Source organism: Ostrea edulis, chromosome 5, assembly GCF_947568905.1.
Source record: "Ostrea edulis chromosome 5, xbOstEdul1.1, whole genome shotgun sequence".
NCBI classification, from domain to species: domain Eukaryota; kingdom Metazoa; phylum Mollusca; class Bivalvia; order Ostreida; family Ostreidae; genus Ostrea; species Ostrea edulis.
The window spans coordinates 68,485,486-68,502,994 of record NC_079168.1 but is presented as its reverse complement, the minus strand read 5'-3'; the positions used below and the strand labels follow the sequence as shown (position 1 = coordinate 68,502,994).

Genomic DNA, 17,509 nt, shown 5'->3' with positions numbered 1-17,509 from the left:
CCAAGTGAAACCTATGTACCCCCATATAAGAGGGGGTACAATAAAATAACTTCTGTGTAATTTATCCTTAAAACATGAATAAAATAATGGCGGGTGACGATTTAGGACAATGATAGTGAAACTTGTCCCAAATCGGGGTGCCAGGCGACGATTTGGGGTGAAATGTCATCCCAAATCGTCATTGGCGATGAATTGGGATGGGGCTACGATTAAGGGTGTAACATCCCCCTCCCCCTTTTTTTCTTTACATTTACAGAGAACTACAAAATATTACTCCACCTACTATGATTTTAGTCCCGTGGGGATCCGGGTTAGAATAGGTCCTCAGTACCCATTGCTTGTCGGAGAAGGCGACTAAATGGGGCGGTCCTTCGGATGAGGCCGTCAAAACCGAGGTCACGTGTCACAGCAGGTGTGGTACGATAAAGATCCCTCCCTGCTAAGAGGCCATAAGCACCAAACATAGGCCAAAATTTTGCAGCCCTTCACCGGCAGTGGTGACGTCTCCATATGAGTGAAATATTCTTGAGAGGGACGTTAAATAATATTCAATCAATCATTTACTATGATTATGTGGATTTCATTAATACAGGTGACTCTTGATGGCTCGAACTTCAATCTCTTGAAGTTCTTAGTCTCTCAAAGTGAAATCATGGTCCCGATTTTTCTCTCTATATAACACAGCAAATTTAGTATTGATCTCTCGAACGTTCAATCTCTCAAAGTTCTTGATCTCTTGAAGTGAAGTTGGGTCCCGTAAAACACATTTCATTGTTTTTCACTCTCATTCTCTCAAACTGGTAGTAGCTTATACCCACTGTTACCCAAGTGTGTAATAATTATACCCGCCGCAACAAGTTGTGGGGCGGTATACTGGAATCGGGTTGTCTGTCTGTCCGTCCGTCCGTCTGTAGACGCAATGGTTTCCGGGCTCTAAAGCGTTATCCTTTCCACCTACCGTCACCATATCATATATATGGACTACCCATGGGATGAAGATGTTCCCTATCGATTTTGGGTCAAAAAGTCAAAGGTCAAGTGCACTGGACATTGAAGTAGCAATATGGTTTCCTGGCTCTAAAGCGTTATCCTTTCCACCTACAGTCACCATATCATACATATGGACTACCCATGGGATGAAGATGTTCCCTATCGATTTTGGGGTCAAAAGGTCAAAGATCACGTGCACTGGACATCGAAGTAGGAATATGGTTTCCGGGCTCTAAAGCGTTATCCTTTCCACCTACAGTCACCATATCATACATATGGACTACCCATGGGATGAAGATGTTCGCTATCGATTTTGGGGTCAAAAGGTCAAAGGTCACTCGCACTGGACATCGAAATAGCAATATGGTTTCCAGGCTCTAAAGCGTTATCCTTTCCACCTACAGTCACCATATCATACATATGGACTACCCATGGGATGAAGATGTTCCCTATCGATTTTGGGGTCAAAAGGTCAAAGGTCACGTGCACTGGACATCGAAGTATCAATATGGTTCAGTTTGTCATGCCATTTGTTTTTTACACTCAGAAAAGAGGTAGTTTGTACCTATTACCAACACCCTTTGGGAGATTGGGGTAAGCGGGGAGGGGGGGGAGGGGGTATTCTTAGTGAGCATTGCTCACAGTACCTCTTGTTTCTGATTGGACCTTACCTGGATTTTGTCAAGTTGAATGCTGGAGGATAGTGGCTGTGGTAATTAGGTGTTTACATAGTTGAAACATCCCTCATGCTTCTTTGTGGAGGTGACACACTCGAGTATATAATTGGCTAATTCCTCAGTTTACACCTTACACTGGGGTCTTGTGATGATTAAAATTATATCATCTGACTATGAATAAAATCTATAATTTGTTTTGACTTGTGCTCTGTTTAGTTAGTGATAGTAAAGCTTTATTGGAACTTAGTTTTGTACGCATATCATAGTATGATTAAAGAACAAATACATAAACTTTGAAATGTTTTTATTAATGCAAAATAAGGTTCTTTATTTTGATATCAAATTAACTACCTGACAAATATGAAGGAAAACATGTCAAAACGATAGGATCTTGTTGGTAAACATTTCCAGTTACGGTAAAATCTTAACCATATGTCGGACCTTCAATTTCCGAATTTCGATCTCTCGAACTCTTGATTTCTCAAAGTTTTGTCAAGGTCCCTTGAACTTCAAGTTATCGAGAGTCACCTGTACATGTATGTGACCTTTTTTCATAGAAAACTACTAAATATTAATATGGGAACTGATTTACTGGATTTCATTATCCCCATTTTGACAGGAAACTACAAGATATTTTTATAATAATTGTGATTAAAATGATTTCATTGATTTTTTGCCCTTTTTTGACAGAACTACAACATATTAGTATGGAGCTGATTTTGTGAATTTCATATATTTTCTCCTTTTTTCATGAAACTTTACAATATTACTGCTGTAATTGTAATTGAATGGAATCTATTGACTCTTTTTAGTTGATTTTTTTTATAACAGGGAACTACAAGCTATTATTACTCTTGAAAATTTTGTGATTTTAAAAATTTCATAAGTTTTCTTTCTATTTTACAGGGAACTACTAGCTACTACTCTGATAACTGTGATTTAGTGGATGCCAAAGTTGCCCAGGAGTTTATGAGTGCCAAGGTGAGATTTTATTTATATGAGCAAAATTGTAAGTATAGGAATGTTTTAAGCTATCATAAAACTATCTTATAAAAAACTATGGAAAATTTTAACCTATTCCTAACCACGAAGCCTGATGCACTAAATGGATAACAGTCAAACTGCCTCTGCATAAGACTCTATCAGACCAGCCTAAGCCAATACTTAGTTTAGAGACTTGTTATGTGGATAAGAATCGTACTTCCTGGATTGAGTCCCGGGGGGATCCGGGTTAGAATAGGTACTCAGTACCCCTTGCTTGTCTTAAGTGGCGATTAAATGGGGCAGTTCTTCGGATGGGACCACAAAAACTGATGCCCTTTGTCACAGCAGGTGTGGCATGAAAAAGTTTCCTTCCTATTCAAAGGCCAAAACACTGAGCATAGGCCCAAATTTTGCAGCCCTTCACCAGCAGAGGTACATCTCCATATGAGTGAAAAATTCTTGAGTGGGACATTAAACAATATACAATCAATCCAGGATGGAAGACTAGTTCTCGACCAGCTTAAGCTGGTACCCAGTTACAGACACTGGGACAGTGCTGGTGATTAGCTATCTCTACGAAACAAATGAACATTGACATTTGAACCAAAAATTTGTTACCTGTGGACCTGGGGCCTGTTTTACAAAACAACTTAAAACAAAGTCTCAAGTTTTAAATCGTATTACACAGCTATTAGTTTGAATGAAGGAATTAAAATGTTTCTGAAACTTAATTTTCCATATTATTTTCTTCACTATTATACATTGGAGTGAATTATCTTACAATAAGCGGGAGAATTCCAATATGTAAAGTTGGTCGTAAGTTCTTTTGTAAAATGCATCCCTGTAGTACAAGACCACCAAATCATGTGCTCAGACAGCTGTTTAGGACACACGGCACTTTGTGTTCTACATAATGAAGTTTAATGTGTTGAATTAATAATTTTCAGCCTGTATTGTATTGTTCTGAGGGTACTGTATGTAACTTCAAATTGAAATAAATTTCAGGATATCAGTCCCTACAACACCAGGTTGTTTAAAACACAGGAGGGCGGAAAAGATTGTTATGAAGTGCGACTAGCCAGCTCGAGTTCCTCAGGTTAGTGGATAATGAAAACTTAGAATTGCTTTTTAAAAAGTGTAGTCCAGATATGCTTCAGTAGTCAGTGACCTTCAGTCTACATGTTACTATCCAAAAATACTGTTTAAATTAGTAGTCATTGACCTTCAGTCTACATGTTACTATTCAGAAATACTATTTAAATTCGTAGTCATTGACCTTCAGTCTACATGTTACTATTCAGAAATACTATTTAAATTAGTAGTCATTGACCTTCAGTCTACATGTTACTATTCAGAAATACTGTTTAAATTAGTAGTCATTGACCTTCAGTCTACATGTTACTATTCAGAAATACTGTTTAAATTAGTAGTCATTGACCTTCAGTCTACATGTTACTATTCAGAAATACTATTTAAATTCGTAGTCATTGACCTTCAGTCTACATGTTACTATTCAGAAATAACTGTTTAAATTAGTAGTCATTGACCTTCAATCTACATGTTACTATCCAGAAATATTGTTTAAATTAGTAGTCATTGACCTTCAGTCTACATGTTACTATTCAGAAATACTGTTTAAATTCGTAGTCATTGACCTTCAGTCTACATGTTACTATTCAGAAATACTATTTAAATTCGTAGTCATTGACCTTCAGTCTACATGTTACTATTCAGAAATACTATTTAAATTAGTAGTCATTGACCTTCAATCTACATGTTACTATCCATAAATACTGTTTAAATTAGTAGTCAATGACCTTCAGTCTACATGTTACTATCCAGAAATGCTGTTTCATATTTTTAGCTTCTTCTTCAGATTTCAATCCTGCAGAGGGTTTGCAGTATATCTATACACTGCACATGTGTATTCTCTATCAGACAAAAAATATTCTTGTTACTTGCTTGTGTTGATTTTGTTGCTGGCAAGTCTAGTTTTTCTGTTCAAGTGCCTTCAGACATTTGCACATAGTTTGCATTAACTATTTTTTGTAACATACTTTCAGTTTAATGTTTACAAACTGACAGGTGATGATTTGCCAGGGGTTAGTGGGCCTGTTCTAGGATCTCATGACTTCACTCCCAAGGAAACTGGAAAACCTTGCATCTTTAAGGTCACCAGGGGAGACTACTCAGGTCTGATGGCATTAGTCGTGGAAAACCTGACCAAAGCTGCAGTATGTTGAAAGGCACTATTGTAAAATTCGATCATAGACTTTGTATGCCCTGGAATTAAATGTTAATTGCTTCGCACTCGTGAAAATATGAAAAGAATCCTGTCTTACTCATGAAACAAATCCCATATCCAACTACAAAGCATTGAATATCATCTATCTTTTTTGTACAGAATTATGCTGCCAATGAAGCAGAGAAGAAGATGCTGAATGGATACATCAATTCCTTTACAACGGGATCCATTCCTCAACATAAAGAGGGTTCTCGACACTGGATCCAAAACAAGGGACCAATTGTGGAAACGTTAGCTTTCAAAATTATCTACTACCTGCAGTTTTATTTACATCAATACTAAACAATGTAAATCTGTGGGTGAAATGAGATAGATTTATCAATGGTTTAGATGTTTTTTGTTACAGGTACATAGGGTTTATTGAGTCTTACAGGGACCCTTTTGGAGTACGTGGTGAATTTGAAGGTATCATTTTGATTTTCAGATTTCAATTTTACGTTGCATTATGTACACATACGTATTTGTGCATGGTTTTATTTTTGCTATTTAGAAAACAATCACAGGACCACAAAGAATGCAATTAAGAAATTTGGGGAGGTGGGGGGGGTCACTGGAAAAGAAACTCAACCCAGCATTTTGACATAAATTTATTATGGTGCAGTAACTGGTTTTCACAGGAGAAAAAAGGGGAATACACACAAAATCATGTGGATACAACATTCTTACACATGTTGATGTACAACTTGTCATTTTGTGAAACCTCTAATGTGATAAAAATGAAACCAACCAAGCTATTGAGAAATCAAATGAAGAATGAGAAATCTGGGCTTAGAATCTAAAGTCTCTTTTCATGAATGTTTGTTTAAATAACTGCTGTGTACAGGCTTTGTGGCAGTGGTGAACAAGGAGATGAGTGCCAAGTTTACACAACTCGTTGATCAAGCGGAACACCTGCTACCACTCCTGCCCTGGCCAGCTGCATTCGAGAAGGACAAGTTCCTGCGTCCGGATTTCACCTCCCTTGATGTATTGACATTCGGAGGATCCGGAATTCCTGCGGGAATCAACATTCCTAACTGTAAGATGTTATCAACCTTACATTCACTCATTGAAAATCATTTTGGGAATTTAGGATAGCATTTTATCCAAAATTTTCTATCATTAACGACAGGTTAAGTAACTTTACCAATGTATGTGTAATATTCTCTCAGAGTATGAATTATTAACGTGCTAAGTTTTCACACTTTTATATAGCTCATTGTGCAAGCTATAATACATGCATTTGTACAACTATGTTATGAGTTTCACTAACTCTTTGGGGGTAAAAATGTAAAATTGTAGGATTTATACTATTTTTAAGATATGTTCTTTAGATGATGTGTTGCAGACTTTGGACTTCTCTGCCAATGAAACAATATCAAAGTCTTTGCTGTTCCATATAGTGTTCCCACTTAACGTAACATACTAGTTGTAAATGCATATATTATAGCAAGCACTTTACGTTACATACTAGTTGTAAATGCATATATTATAGCGAGCACAATGAGCTCTAAAGATTAGGACAGAAATTTTTTGTCTTACACATTCAATGAATTTTTAATTGTGAGAGAAAACTCCCATAATCCCTGTAATATGCTTTACATTTTGAAATAACTTAATTGAAAGCTGAAAAAATTTCTGATTTTCCATGTGATTGAATGAATTATTGCAGTCAGGAGTGTGCCACAAAGGCTTCCTCAAAAATCATGTACTACCATAGATACAGAGATGAGGTTTAATCTATTATAGATACAGAGGAGGGGATTAATCTATTATACAGAGGAGGGGATTAATCTATTATAGATACAGAGGAGAGGATTAATCTATTATAGATACAGAGGAGGGGATTAATCTATTATAGATGCAGAGGAGGGGATTAATCTATTATAGATATGGAGGAGGGGATTAATCTATTATAGATACAGAGGAGAGGATTAATCCATTATACAGAGGAGGGGATTAATCTATTATAGATACAGAGAAGGGGATTAATCCATTATAGATGCAGAGGGGGTGAGAGGTATTGTGGATGCTCTCTCAGTGGTTGTATGTGAGAGGTACATGTGTTGTGGTTGCCCACTCAGATGTGTATTTTCTCCAGACACTAATATTCTAATTTTCTTTCACACTAATGACTCCTTGCCAATATCTGCGAAACTTGACTAAGGATCCCATGGAAAATGAGCTCTTGAGCTTCTGTTGGTTATCCTAGGATTTACTGTCAATAGTGGAATTTGTTACCTGTATATTACAGATGATGACATCAGACAGGATGAGGGCTTTAAGAATGTCTCGCTTGGTAATGTGTTAACTGCTGGTTATAAGGATGACAAAGTCAGCTTTTTGGATGAGAAAGATCGGGTGAATTGAAAAGTTATTACCATATAGCGGTTTTTTTCCGCGGGTCTAAAATTTGGCAATTTGCTGGTTCAAAAGTATGCTGATAATTTTAGCAGAATAAATTTTGGTGGACAAAAAGAGATATCTCTCTTGCTTATACTGAAGTTGCAGTTGGGTGCATATTTGGTGAGTGAAATTTACTTTGGTGGAAAGATATCTAACCGCTAAAATAAGCCAAATTTATCACCCCGCGAAAAAACCTGCTATACAATATTATATTGCAATTTAAATAAAATTTTGAAGTGGCACTAATTATGAAGTAAATTTTTATGAAGAAACTTATTTACATGATTTACATGTGCATTGAATTCCTGGTGTCATTTTTGTTCAATTTAAGTACTACTTCGCTACGAAAGCATTTTTCTTGTTTATATAGTCTTAGAATTATGTGCTTAAATTGGACAATTTACATTGTTAATTATACGCTTTCTTGAAACATTTTAGGAGCTCTTCATAAGGTTGAAAATCCCATCCTTTGAAGTACAGGTTGGTCTTCATGAATTGTTGGGACATGGAAGTGGGAAACTATTCATCAAGGTAGGGATTCAAAATTTTACTTGATTAAATATCTTAAAAGTAATTCCACCCTCGTGTGGCGTCATAAATGTTTGCTGAATCTTTATTTCATTAAAATTTGTGCATAATAGAAATATATCTTTAGAAGGAATTTTATTCACTGGGTATTAAAAAAAAATCTGGTAAACAATTTGATATTGAAAAGGTTTATATTTTCTATAAATATTCAATTATCTGTATTACAAAAATGTTGTCAAGGGCAATAACTCCTATGCTTGAATCGCTATTGTATGTTTATTATACAATGATTTGCTTGATATTCACAATTAATTCATATATATTTATAAAGCAGCAGTTTTTTGAAACTGTTGAAATTAAAATTTTGTCATTTGAACCAGTTTTTATATATTTTTAATCATGTTAATTAATGGAAATGTGTGATTTTCTGATGTTGATATAAACTTTTGTTTTTGAATGTATGACATCTTTTAAAATTTGGCAACGTATATATTTCCTTCAGTTATTGATTAAATTAACCTGTATAAAGTGGAAATCAATACAACTTTTCTACTTTGAACCATTGATTATGATAAGTCCCGTGAGGGTGGAGCCACCTTAAACTTACATTAAATATGCTACAGAACATGGTGCAGTTTGAGAGTATGTTTTGAATTGAAAAGGTTCACATTTGAATTTTTATACATTGAAACTCCTCAATATTTTCCTCCATTGTGGTACAGTTTTAGGTCACCAGAGTCACTCAGGTGACCAATTGCAATTGGTCAGCGCCCGTCATCGTCTGTTAACAGTATTGAACATTTTTAACTTCTTGATAACTATCATTCCAATTCTTTCCAAATTTGGTATGAAGCATCTTTGGGACAAAGTGAAATTTCAGAGTTCCTGCACCCTGGGGCCTTAGGGGTGGGACAAAACTGCTAAAAATTTACCAACTTTCAAAAATCTCTCAAACCATACATCTGCAAGAAACACTGTAGAGCAGGAAAGCCTCTTCTAAAATTGTAAATTTCATGATTCCCAGGGTAGATGTTCTAACTCCAATGTTGGGTCAAACTTGGTATATAATGTTTATGTTTATGTGTAAAACATTTGAATAATATCTTTATTGCTATTGATACTAAATTGAAAGTAAATGAATATTTTAGGAGGAGTAGGTAGTCCTTTATCAAAACTATAAATTTCATGATCCCAGAGGTTCTGACTATAGGGTGGGGCCAAACTTGGTATATAGTGTCAATAATCATCAATATATGTTCAATAGCAATGATGAACAGTGAGAGCTTTTGAAAAGAGACATAATTCATCATGTAAATTTTTAGTAAATCAGCCCCTCCCCCCTCTGTAATGACCGTTTTCTTCAGTTTGACAGCTGGTTGGTATTGTGGAGTTTCACGATATATAACATAATATTTCAATCATGATGTACACATACTGTATGTGTTATATCATTGGTAATCATGATTCCATTTCACAGAATGAAGATGGCACCTACAATTTTGACCAGGAATCTGTTGTAAATCCAGAAACAAATGAAAAGGTAGGCAGTGAATGTTGTAGCTGCAGATCTGTAGCTCTCTGGGTCTGTCCCAATATTTCCCCTAGAGAGCTGCAGCTCTGAGTGAAGGATTGTTTAATTGTAGTTGGTGGCTAGTTAGAGAAGTATGTTACACGATAAGAATGCAAGAAAAACACAAGACGTACGTGTAGGAGCTGTCAGGTTGATGTGATACATGTACATTTATATTATTACTGCAGTAATTGATCTCAGTGATTTTTTTAGACCCATTTTAGGTCTGAATATCGACCCTTTCCCCTCCCAAAAATTACCATCCCCCCCCCCCCCCCCCCCCAGATTAACTTGCACTTTTCCCAGTAATAAAAACTGGCGCAAACATATTTGGGAAAAAAGTTGAATTTCGATGTGAATAGTTTACCCATGACGTGACAAAGACGCATCATATTCTAGATGATTTAGATAGAATAGTTGAAAAAATTTTAAGCTTAAGTTAAATATGTAAAAGAAAAAAAGAATGGCATCAATTTGTGTATGATATGATATATTTAGCTTATTTACAATAATGCTGATTTTTCAAAATTTTACCAAAATATCAACAATTTTCCCAATTCGAAAGCCACAGGACCTTTTTTGAAAAATATTGAAAAAATCACTGGATCTGAAGAGTTGGATCACATCGAGTTGACAGGTGGTGATCATCAGACCACATGAAACATGAAATATCTCGTTTGATTGATGATCCATGCCTGTCAACAAGACTTGATCCAACTCTTCGGATCAAGTTACTGTAGTAATAAGTAATGCATTATATGCCTACCCCCTTATGTATTTTTAAATCCATGTTTATGAGATAATGAATGTATTCCAAATTATCCAAAACACGAACATACAGTGAGGTTTTTTTCGTGTAATCAGTTTTGTTTGTGACACAATCGATATTTTCCACACAAAAATATTGCGTTGATGCGCTGTGACATCATCAGTTTCAGAGAGACATGATATGGATTCAGAAAACCACAGTGTGGTGATCCGGAAAGTTGGATCACATTCTGTGAATTTCACAGTAAGAAAACAAGGATTAATTAATGATGGGTTTATGATAAAGATTTGGACATGTGTTTATTATCTATTTGAAAAATGTCCACAATTTAGATATGATTATATGCATTTTTAATCATTGAACACATCATTTTGTTGAATATCTGTTTCTCATCATTACAATACAATACATATTTAAAGTTCATTAATGGATAAAAGTTGAAACAAGGATTGCTGTTTTGAAATAAAATATCTTATGGGAAAAAAATGGCAGTTAAAATAACATCATGAACAATAAGGAAATAATTTTTCCTTTGTTTACAAGTTTACAAAATGCTATCTGCTTCCACAAAAAGAAAATCTGATGTACATGTCCTACCGAATGAAAAACTGCACTATTAAATTTCAACTCATTCGATAAATATAAAATTACACTAGTATTCAAAATGTATCTCCACTGTATGAATTTATTTTAATGTAACACTTAGCAATACCATTAAAGAAATGTTTTGTGAGAACCTCTGCAGCAGTCTTGTGTGTGGACCATTTTATATGACATAATCTGGTTTCTACCAAATCAGATTATATGTATGTAGTTTAAAACCACAGTGGTCTTAAAAATGAATCATCAGTTCATAAAGTACATGTAGTTCAGTACGTATTTCACTTTAATAGTATTTTTTGTCAACTTTGTGAAGTTGAACACAGGTAAGAAAATTCACAAATTGACTGAAATAACAACTTCATTATCTGTAATAGCAAATAGGATAGAACATAAACTAGAAAACCCCTCAAAATGACAATTTAGTTGTCATAGAGAACATAAAATTAAGTCTTTTTAATTTCTAATTTTCTAAGAATTTCTCAGAAAAGGTCCTCCTCCAACGTGAGGGGAGGGGGGGGGGGTGTCTTTCTACCTGTATCAGCTCGATGTTCCTCTGTTTCATGTATGTACACGACTCACCAGTACATGTATATCCATCACAACTCTGTTGCAAGAAAATAAATGAAAGAACACCTCCATGAATTCATTACATTGTATTCCTATATAGTGAATGCAAGTGTCATGTGAACATAAACTTGAAATTTAAGATTCCAAACTCTTTGTACACAATATACTACAGCTCGCAGTGTTTATGTGTTTTATTTGCTGTTTTACAGATTACACAGTGTTACAATGAGAATGAAACTTGGGACAGCAGATTCTCCACAATATCTTCGTCTTATGAGGAATGTAGAGCAGAATGTGTGGGAATATATCTTTGTCTAAGTTCAGACGCACTCAGGTAAAACCTTACTTAGAATTTTTTCAGGAAGGATATTTCTGGAGTAAAGATTGAAAGTACTTCCATTTATCATTTTCCTCCATTGCTTTTTAGCTCACCTGAGCTGAAAGCTCAAGTGAGCTTTTCTGATCACCCGTATTCCGGCGTCCGTCCGTCTGTAAACTTTTCACATTTTCAACTTCTTCTCAACAACCACTTGGCCAATTTCAACCAAACTTGGCACAAAGCATCCTTGGGTAAAGGGGATTCTCAATTGTTCAAATGAAGGGCCAGGCCTCCGTCCAAGGGGAGATAATCAAGAAAAAGCAAAATTAGGGTGGGGTCACTAAAAAATCTTCTTCTCAAGAACCACCAGGCCAGAAGAGCTGAAAGTTATGTGGAAGCTTCTTAAGGAAGTGTAGATTCTAAATTGTTAAAATCATGACCCCCGTGGTAAGGGTGGTGCCACAATAGGGGGTCAAAGTTTTATATTGAAATATATAGGCAAATTGTTTAAAAATCTTCTTCTCAAGAACCACTAAGCCAGAAAAGCTGAGATTTACATGAAAGCTTCCTGACATAATGCAGATTCAAGTTTGTTCAAATCATGGGCCCTGGGGGTTGGATGGGGCCACAATAGGGGATCAAAGTTTTACATACAAATATATAGGAAAAATCTTTTAAAATCTTCTTCTCAAGAACCACTGAGCCAGAAAAGCTGATTTTTACATGAAAACTTTCTGACATAATGCAGATTCAAGTTTGTTCAAATCATGGCCCCCGGGGGTAGGATGGGGCCACAAGGGGGGATGAAAGTTTTACATACAAATATATAGGGAAAAACTTTTTCTCAAGAACCACTGAGTCAGAAAAGCTGATATTTACAAGAAAACTTTCTGACATAGTGCAGATTCAAGTTTGTTCAAATCATGGCCCCCAGGGGGTAGGATGGGGCCACAAGGGGGGGGGGGTCAAAGTTTTACATACAAATATAGGAAAAAGCTTTAGAAATCTTCTTCTCAAGAACCATTGGGCCTAAGAAGTTGATATTTACATGAAAGCTTTCTGACATAGTGTAGATTCAAGCTTGCAAAGGGTAGTTTGGGCCATAATAGGAACTAAGGTTTTACATGCAAATATATATGGAAAGTCTTCAGATATGGTCCAAGGTGACTCAGGTGAGCGACATGGCCCATGGGCCTCTTGTTCTTGAAATTGTTGATGAAGAACAAACTACATGGAGGTGATTGAAGAGTCATAAGTAGTCTAGTATGCATTTGTTTGACAGAGATTTTATTTACGATGTTCTGAAATTGCACACATTTTAAAAGTGCTGCCATCTCTTTTGCAGGATATTCGGTTTTACAGATGAGTCTGCAGATGATGTGATTTATATCAACTGGTTGAACATGGCTCGAGCTGGTTTGCTTGCTCTTGAATTTTACACACCAGAGACTCGTGCATGGAGACAGGTAAAATATGTTTACATGTATATATAAAACAGACATTCTGAATGGGAACTGTACAGGTAAACATTTATGCAACTGACTTTGTGATTTTTTACATACCAGAGACTCGTGCATGGAGACAGGTAAAAAAAAAAAAACACCTTTGTTTCATACATGTATGTTACAGAGGTAGATTTCATTTTTGAGAATACAGAAGAATATGAACTGTGACACTTCATGCCAGTATACTTCATGAACCGCTTGTCTTGTATGTTTTCGACTCTGGACAGGAGGCATTTTTTAAATTCTCAATTCTGCTGGCTAATTTTGGGAAATGTATGAAGTACAAATGTTCAAAATTGATTCTTGTGAAATGTTAATGTTTTTATATATAACTGCTAAGTAGTTTAAATTCCACAAGGCTAATCTTTTATGGTTTGTTATAAGTTTACCTTTATTTTTAATTCTAAATTCATGTCTTCCAAATGTTTGTCAGACATTATCATAGCCATTGTCATTCACACCAAGATCCATGTCAATTTATCAAACTTAAAACTAATTCCAACAGAATTGTTTTTTGTGCTTAGTAGGCTTTACTATATACACAGAATACATGTAGTAAAAAGTCCTTTACAATGAGACAAGGGAAAAGCAAAATACACCAGAATTATCAATTTCCTTTGAAATTCATTAGATTCATGGGAAATAACTCTTGTGAATCAATCTTAACTCTGCATAAATGATACCTAAAAGTTCACCTTAAAATGAAGTTCCACATCAGTATGTTTAATTTCCCTGTTTCTTTGATTCCCTTCTCTTTTTTCTGAATATCCAGCTTATTTTCATGTGAATAATTTAGAGTTACAATTACTTGTCATTAAAAAACATAACAGCCAAGCTGTCCAGCGGCCCTAAAATTCCTAAAAAATCCGAATCTTTTTTAGTTTTGCTAAAATTCCTAAAAATGTGTTGAATTCAGGGGAAATACTGAAAAGGTCCTAATTTTTCATGTCAATCCTAACTTTCTATTTTATATTGCTACTCTAGCAATTTTGAAAATGTATACTAAATGTGCAGATCTTATTCAGATGATGCAGTGAAAGGCAGTTGACCAGTGGATCCATGTGTCGAGCTTGTTTATTGGTTGTGACAAAGATGTTACTGTTAAGGTTATAGCCAATAACAGCTGGGACAATGGAACCCTGGAAGATGCCCTTCCTGCACTTACAGTATTTTTGTGAGTTTCCATATTTATTTCTATTTCCACAAATTGAAATTAAAGACAATTTGATACTTAAACTCTTCACACTTACTTGCTTGATATTTTAAGGTATATAATCTTAAACTTTAATGATTTTATAAGAAGCTATAAGTAGATTGATATTTTCTTTCTTTTTTTTTTTTTTTTTTTTTTTTTTGTATATTTTTCTGAATATTTTCACATGAATTTACTGAGTCACAATTTCCATAAAAAACTTTACCTGTCAATAAAACAATATTCCTAATAGGATTAGTAATATGCTATTGAAGATTTCAAAGCCAAAATGATTTCTTTTACAATTTGTAATAGGTCAGACTCAATTTTCACAGGCACACATTTAACTGACACTCTGAATAGGGATGAAACAAGCTCACATGTATATTACTGATAATCTAAATTGAATGAAACAAGCTCACATGTATATAACTTATAATCTAAATTGAATGAAACAGGCACACATGCAGGCCAGATTCTGCATCCTAAGAGTGATGCTGGAAGCGGGCCAAGGTCTTGTGACTATCACCAAGACAACAGGGGATGATGGGAAAGAGGATATTCTGCTGAAACTGGACAGATCCAAAATTACTGGTGTCGGCAAGCCTGCTGTCGGAAACTTTCTCAGAAAGTTACAGGTATCCTAATTATTAAGAACTTAAAATGAGTTTAGATTTTCTTTTTGGATTAAATGAAATTTTCTATTAATCATCTTTTTAAATGCTTTTGATGTTTATAGTTTTACACATTGTTTGTCTAGGTCTACAAAACTCTTGGAGATGTTGAATCCGGGAAGAAGATGTACGATTACTACTCTGATGTCCATGATCGTGATGAGCCACACTTCCTCAGCCTCCGTACTATTGTTCTGCAAAGGAAGCAACCAAGGAGGATGTTTGTACAACATAACACTGTAGTCAATGGTAGGATGATCTAAGTTTGTACAACACAACACTGTAGTTAAGGGTAGGAGGATCTAAGTTTGTACAACACAGCACTGTAGTTAAGGGTAGGAGGATCTAAGTTTGTACAACACAGCACTGTAGTTAAGGGTAGGAGGATCTAAGTTTGTACAACATAACACTGTAATTAAGGGTAGGAGGATCTAAGTTTGTACAACACAGCACTGTAGTTAAGGGTAGGAGGATCTAAGTTTGTACAACACAGCACTGTAGTTAAGGGTAGGAGGATCTAAGTTTGTACAACACAGCACTGTAGTTAAGGGTAGGAGGATCTAAGTTTGTACAACACAACACTGTAGTTAAGGATGGGAGGATCTAAGTTTGTACAACACAACACTGTAGTTAAGGATGGGAGGATCTAAGTTTTGTACAACACAACACTGTAGTTAAGGGTAGGATGATCTAAGTTTGTACAACATAACACTGTAGTTAAGGGTAGGAGGATCTAAGTTTGTACAACACAACACTGTAGTTAAGGGTAGGAGGATCTAAGTTTGTACAACACAGCACTGTAGTTAAAAGTAGGAGGATCTAAGTTTGTACAACACAACACTGTAGTTAAGGTAGGATGATCTAAGTTTGTACAACACAACACTGTAGTTAAGGGTAGGAGGATCTAAGTTTTGTACAACACAATTTACTTCAGGGTTGGAGGATCCAAGTGTATATTTTAATAGGTTAACAGTTTATTTTCATAATGGAGATCAGCCAATCTAAATTTTTTGTCCAGATCATTACATGGTAATGCAGACATTTTTTTCCACTTGGTAGAAATTTCTGTGATGTTCTCAGTCTTAAGAAATCCATAATCGCAAGTACCAGTGGTCCTAAGTTTAACAATAAATCCTCATTTTAAGTCTAAAAGGCATTATGCACAAATTATTATATTAACACTGAATATTATATACTGTAGATATGCTATACACCTGGTTATCAGTATAACATTAGAATAACCAGAAAATCAGTTGATACATTTAAACTGTTATTGTTTATCTATTGTTCTTATCTTACAACACAGTTATCACATGCTATAACCTCCCCCTCCCCCCCCCCCCCCCCCCCCCCCCCCCCCCCCATTATAATGCCTACCCTGCATATCTTAAATACAATACATGTTTCTCAAAATAAATGCACTTGATGAAAATCATGACAATTATTACATCCTGAGAAAGGCTTGGTTTTTGTCAAACTGTCCATAATTAATGATGTATAATAAATACTGATAGATAGCCTCAAGCATGCGAGGACGCGCTATTTTGATCTCATTTACTAATAACTTATATGCCTCAAATAAAAATAATTATAGTTAAAAGAAAAAGCCATTCATGCAAGTTTAATCTGTGTATGTAGAATTCCTCCTAAATCCTGATGATAGGCAGATCAGCCGTCATTTGGTTTGGTTGTTGGGGATGGAGGCAATCCTCTCTTAGGATATGATGACATCTAAATCATACAAAGGCCAAATGATAGAATATGATATTTTTATTCATCACCTGAATTGGTCATGTTTGAGAGTAAAACATATATTTTCGATATTTCGTGTGTACATTACTGTGTTTTACATGCAGGGTGCTACTTTGTTGTATGTGTACTTCTTTTCTGTATATAATTCATGCGAACAACTGGAGGAAGGCTGCAACTGAAGTGCAAATACGTTCATTTTATTCTGACTTTTTTCAGGAAGCACGGTTGAGTTGAGGAGTTATGACGCTACTGCTGCAGGCCTTATTCAGTCGTGGATCGAACGATTTCCAGATAGGGACCTTGAGGATAAAATGATGAAGTTATGGGAGAAGGAAAAGCCATATTTCACTTTGTAAAATGTGACAGACATCTACTTGGTGGTAGTGGTCCAAGAAAATTCCACTCTGAAACTGCATAATGCTACTAACTGACTATTTACATTGGATGCTATGAAATTCAAGGAAAACAAACTGAATTGAATAATCAGATCTAAGATCATGTAAAATCATGCATTCTACCATTAAAAAATGACAATTATTTAATTTTCTGTGATATTTATATCAATTTTACCAGTGTATACCATATGACACAATGACAGTTATTCATTTTCTTTCTTCTGGTTTGAAGTACATGTAGCACCTCCCTGAGGCAAAAAGCATTTCCTATGGTAATTAAAGAGTGAAGGAGTT

The 17,509-nt window shown here is 35.3% G+C and overlaps 1 protein-coding gene across 1 annotated transcript in view; it reads left to right on the top strand.

Moving 5' to 3' along the window:
• Nucleotides 1–17,509, top strand: part of LOC125648965 (dipeptidyl peptidase 3-like) — a 24,647-nt gene extending 7,138 nt beyond the window's left edge. Inside the window, exons 6-19 of the mRNA XM_048876048.2 lie at nt 2,574–2,648; nt 3,657–3,747; nt 4,737–4,885; nt 5,056–5,186; nt 5,303–5,361; nt 5,780–5,974; nt 7,190–7,296; nt 7,780–7,872; nt 9,347–9,409; nt 11,588–11,712; nt 13,043–13,163; nt 14,853–15,032; nt 15,155–15,317; nt 17,037–17,509. Of these exons, the coding sequence (XP_048732005.1) occupies nt 2,574–2,648; nt 3,657–3,747; nt 4,737–4,885; nt 5,056–5,186; nt 5,303–5,361; nt 5,780–5,974; nt 7,190–7,296; nt 7,780–7,872; nt 9,347–9,409; nt 11,588–11,712; nt 13,043–13,163; nt 14,853–15,032; nt 15,155–15,317; nt 17,037–17,176 (1,692 nt within the window). The 3' untranslated portion in view covers nt 17,177–17,509. The remainder of the gene's footprint in view (nt 1–2,573; nt 2,649–3,656; nt 3,748–4,736; nt 4,886–5,055; nt 5,187–5,302; nt 5,362–5,779; nt 5,975–7,189; nt 7,297–7,779; nt 7,873–9,346; nt 9,410–11,587; nt 11,713–13,042; nt 13,164–14,852; nt 15,033–15,154; nt 15,318–17,036) is intronic.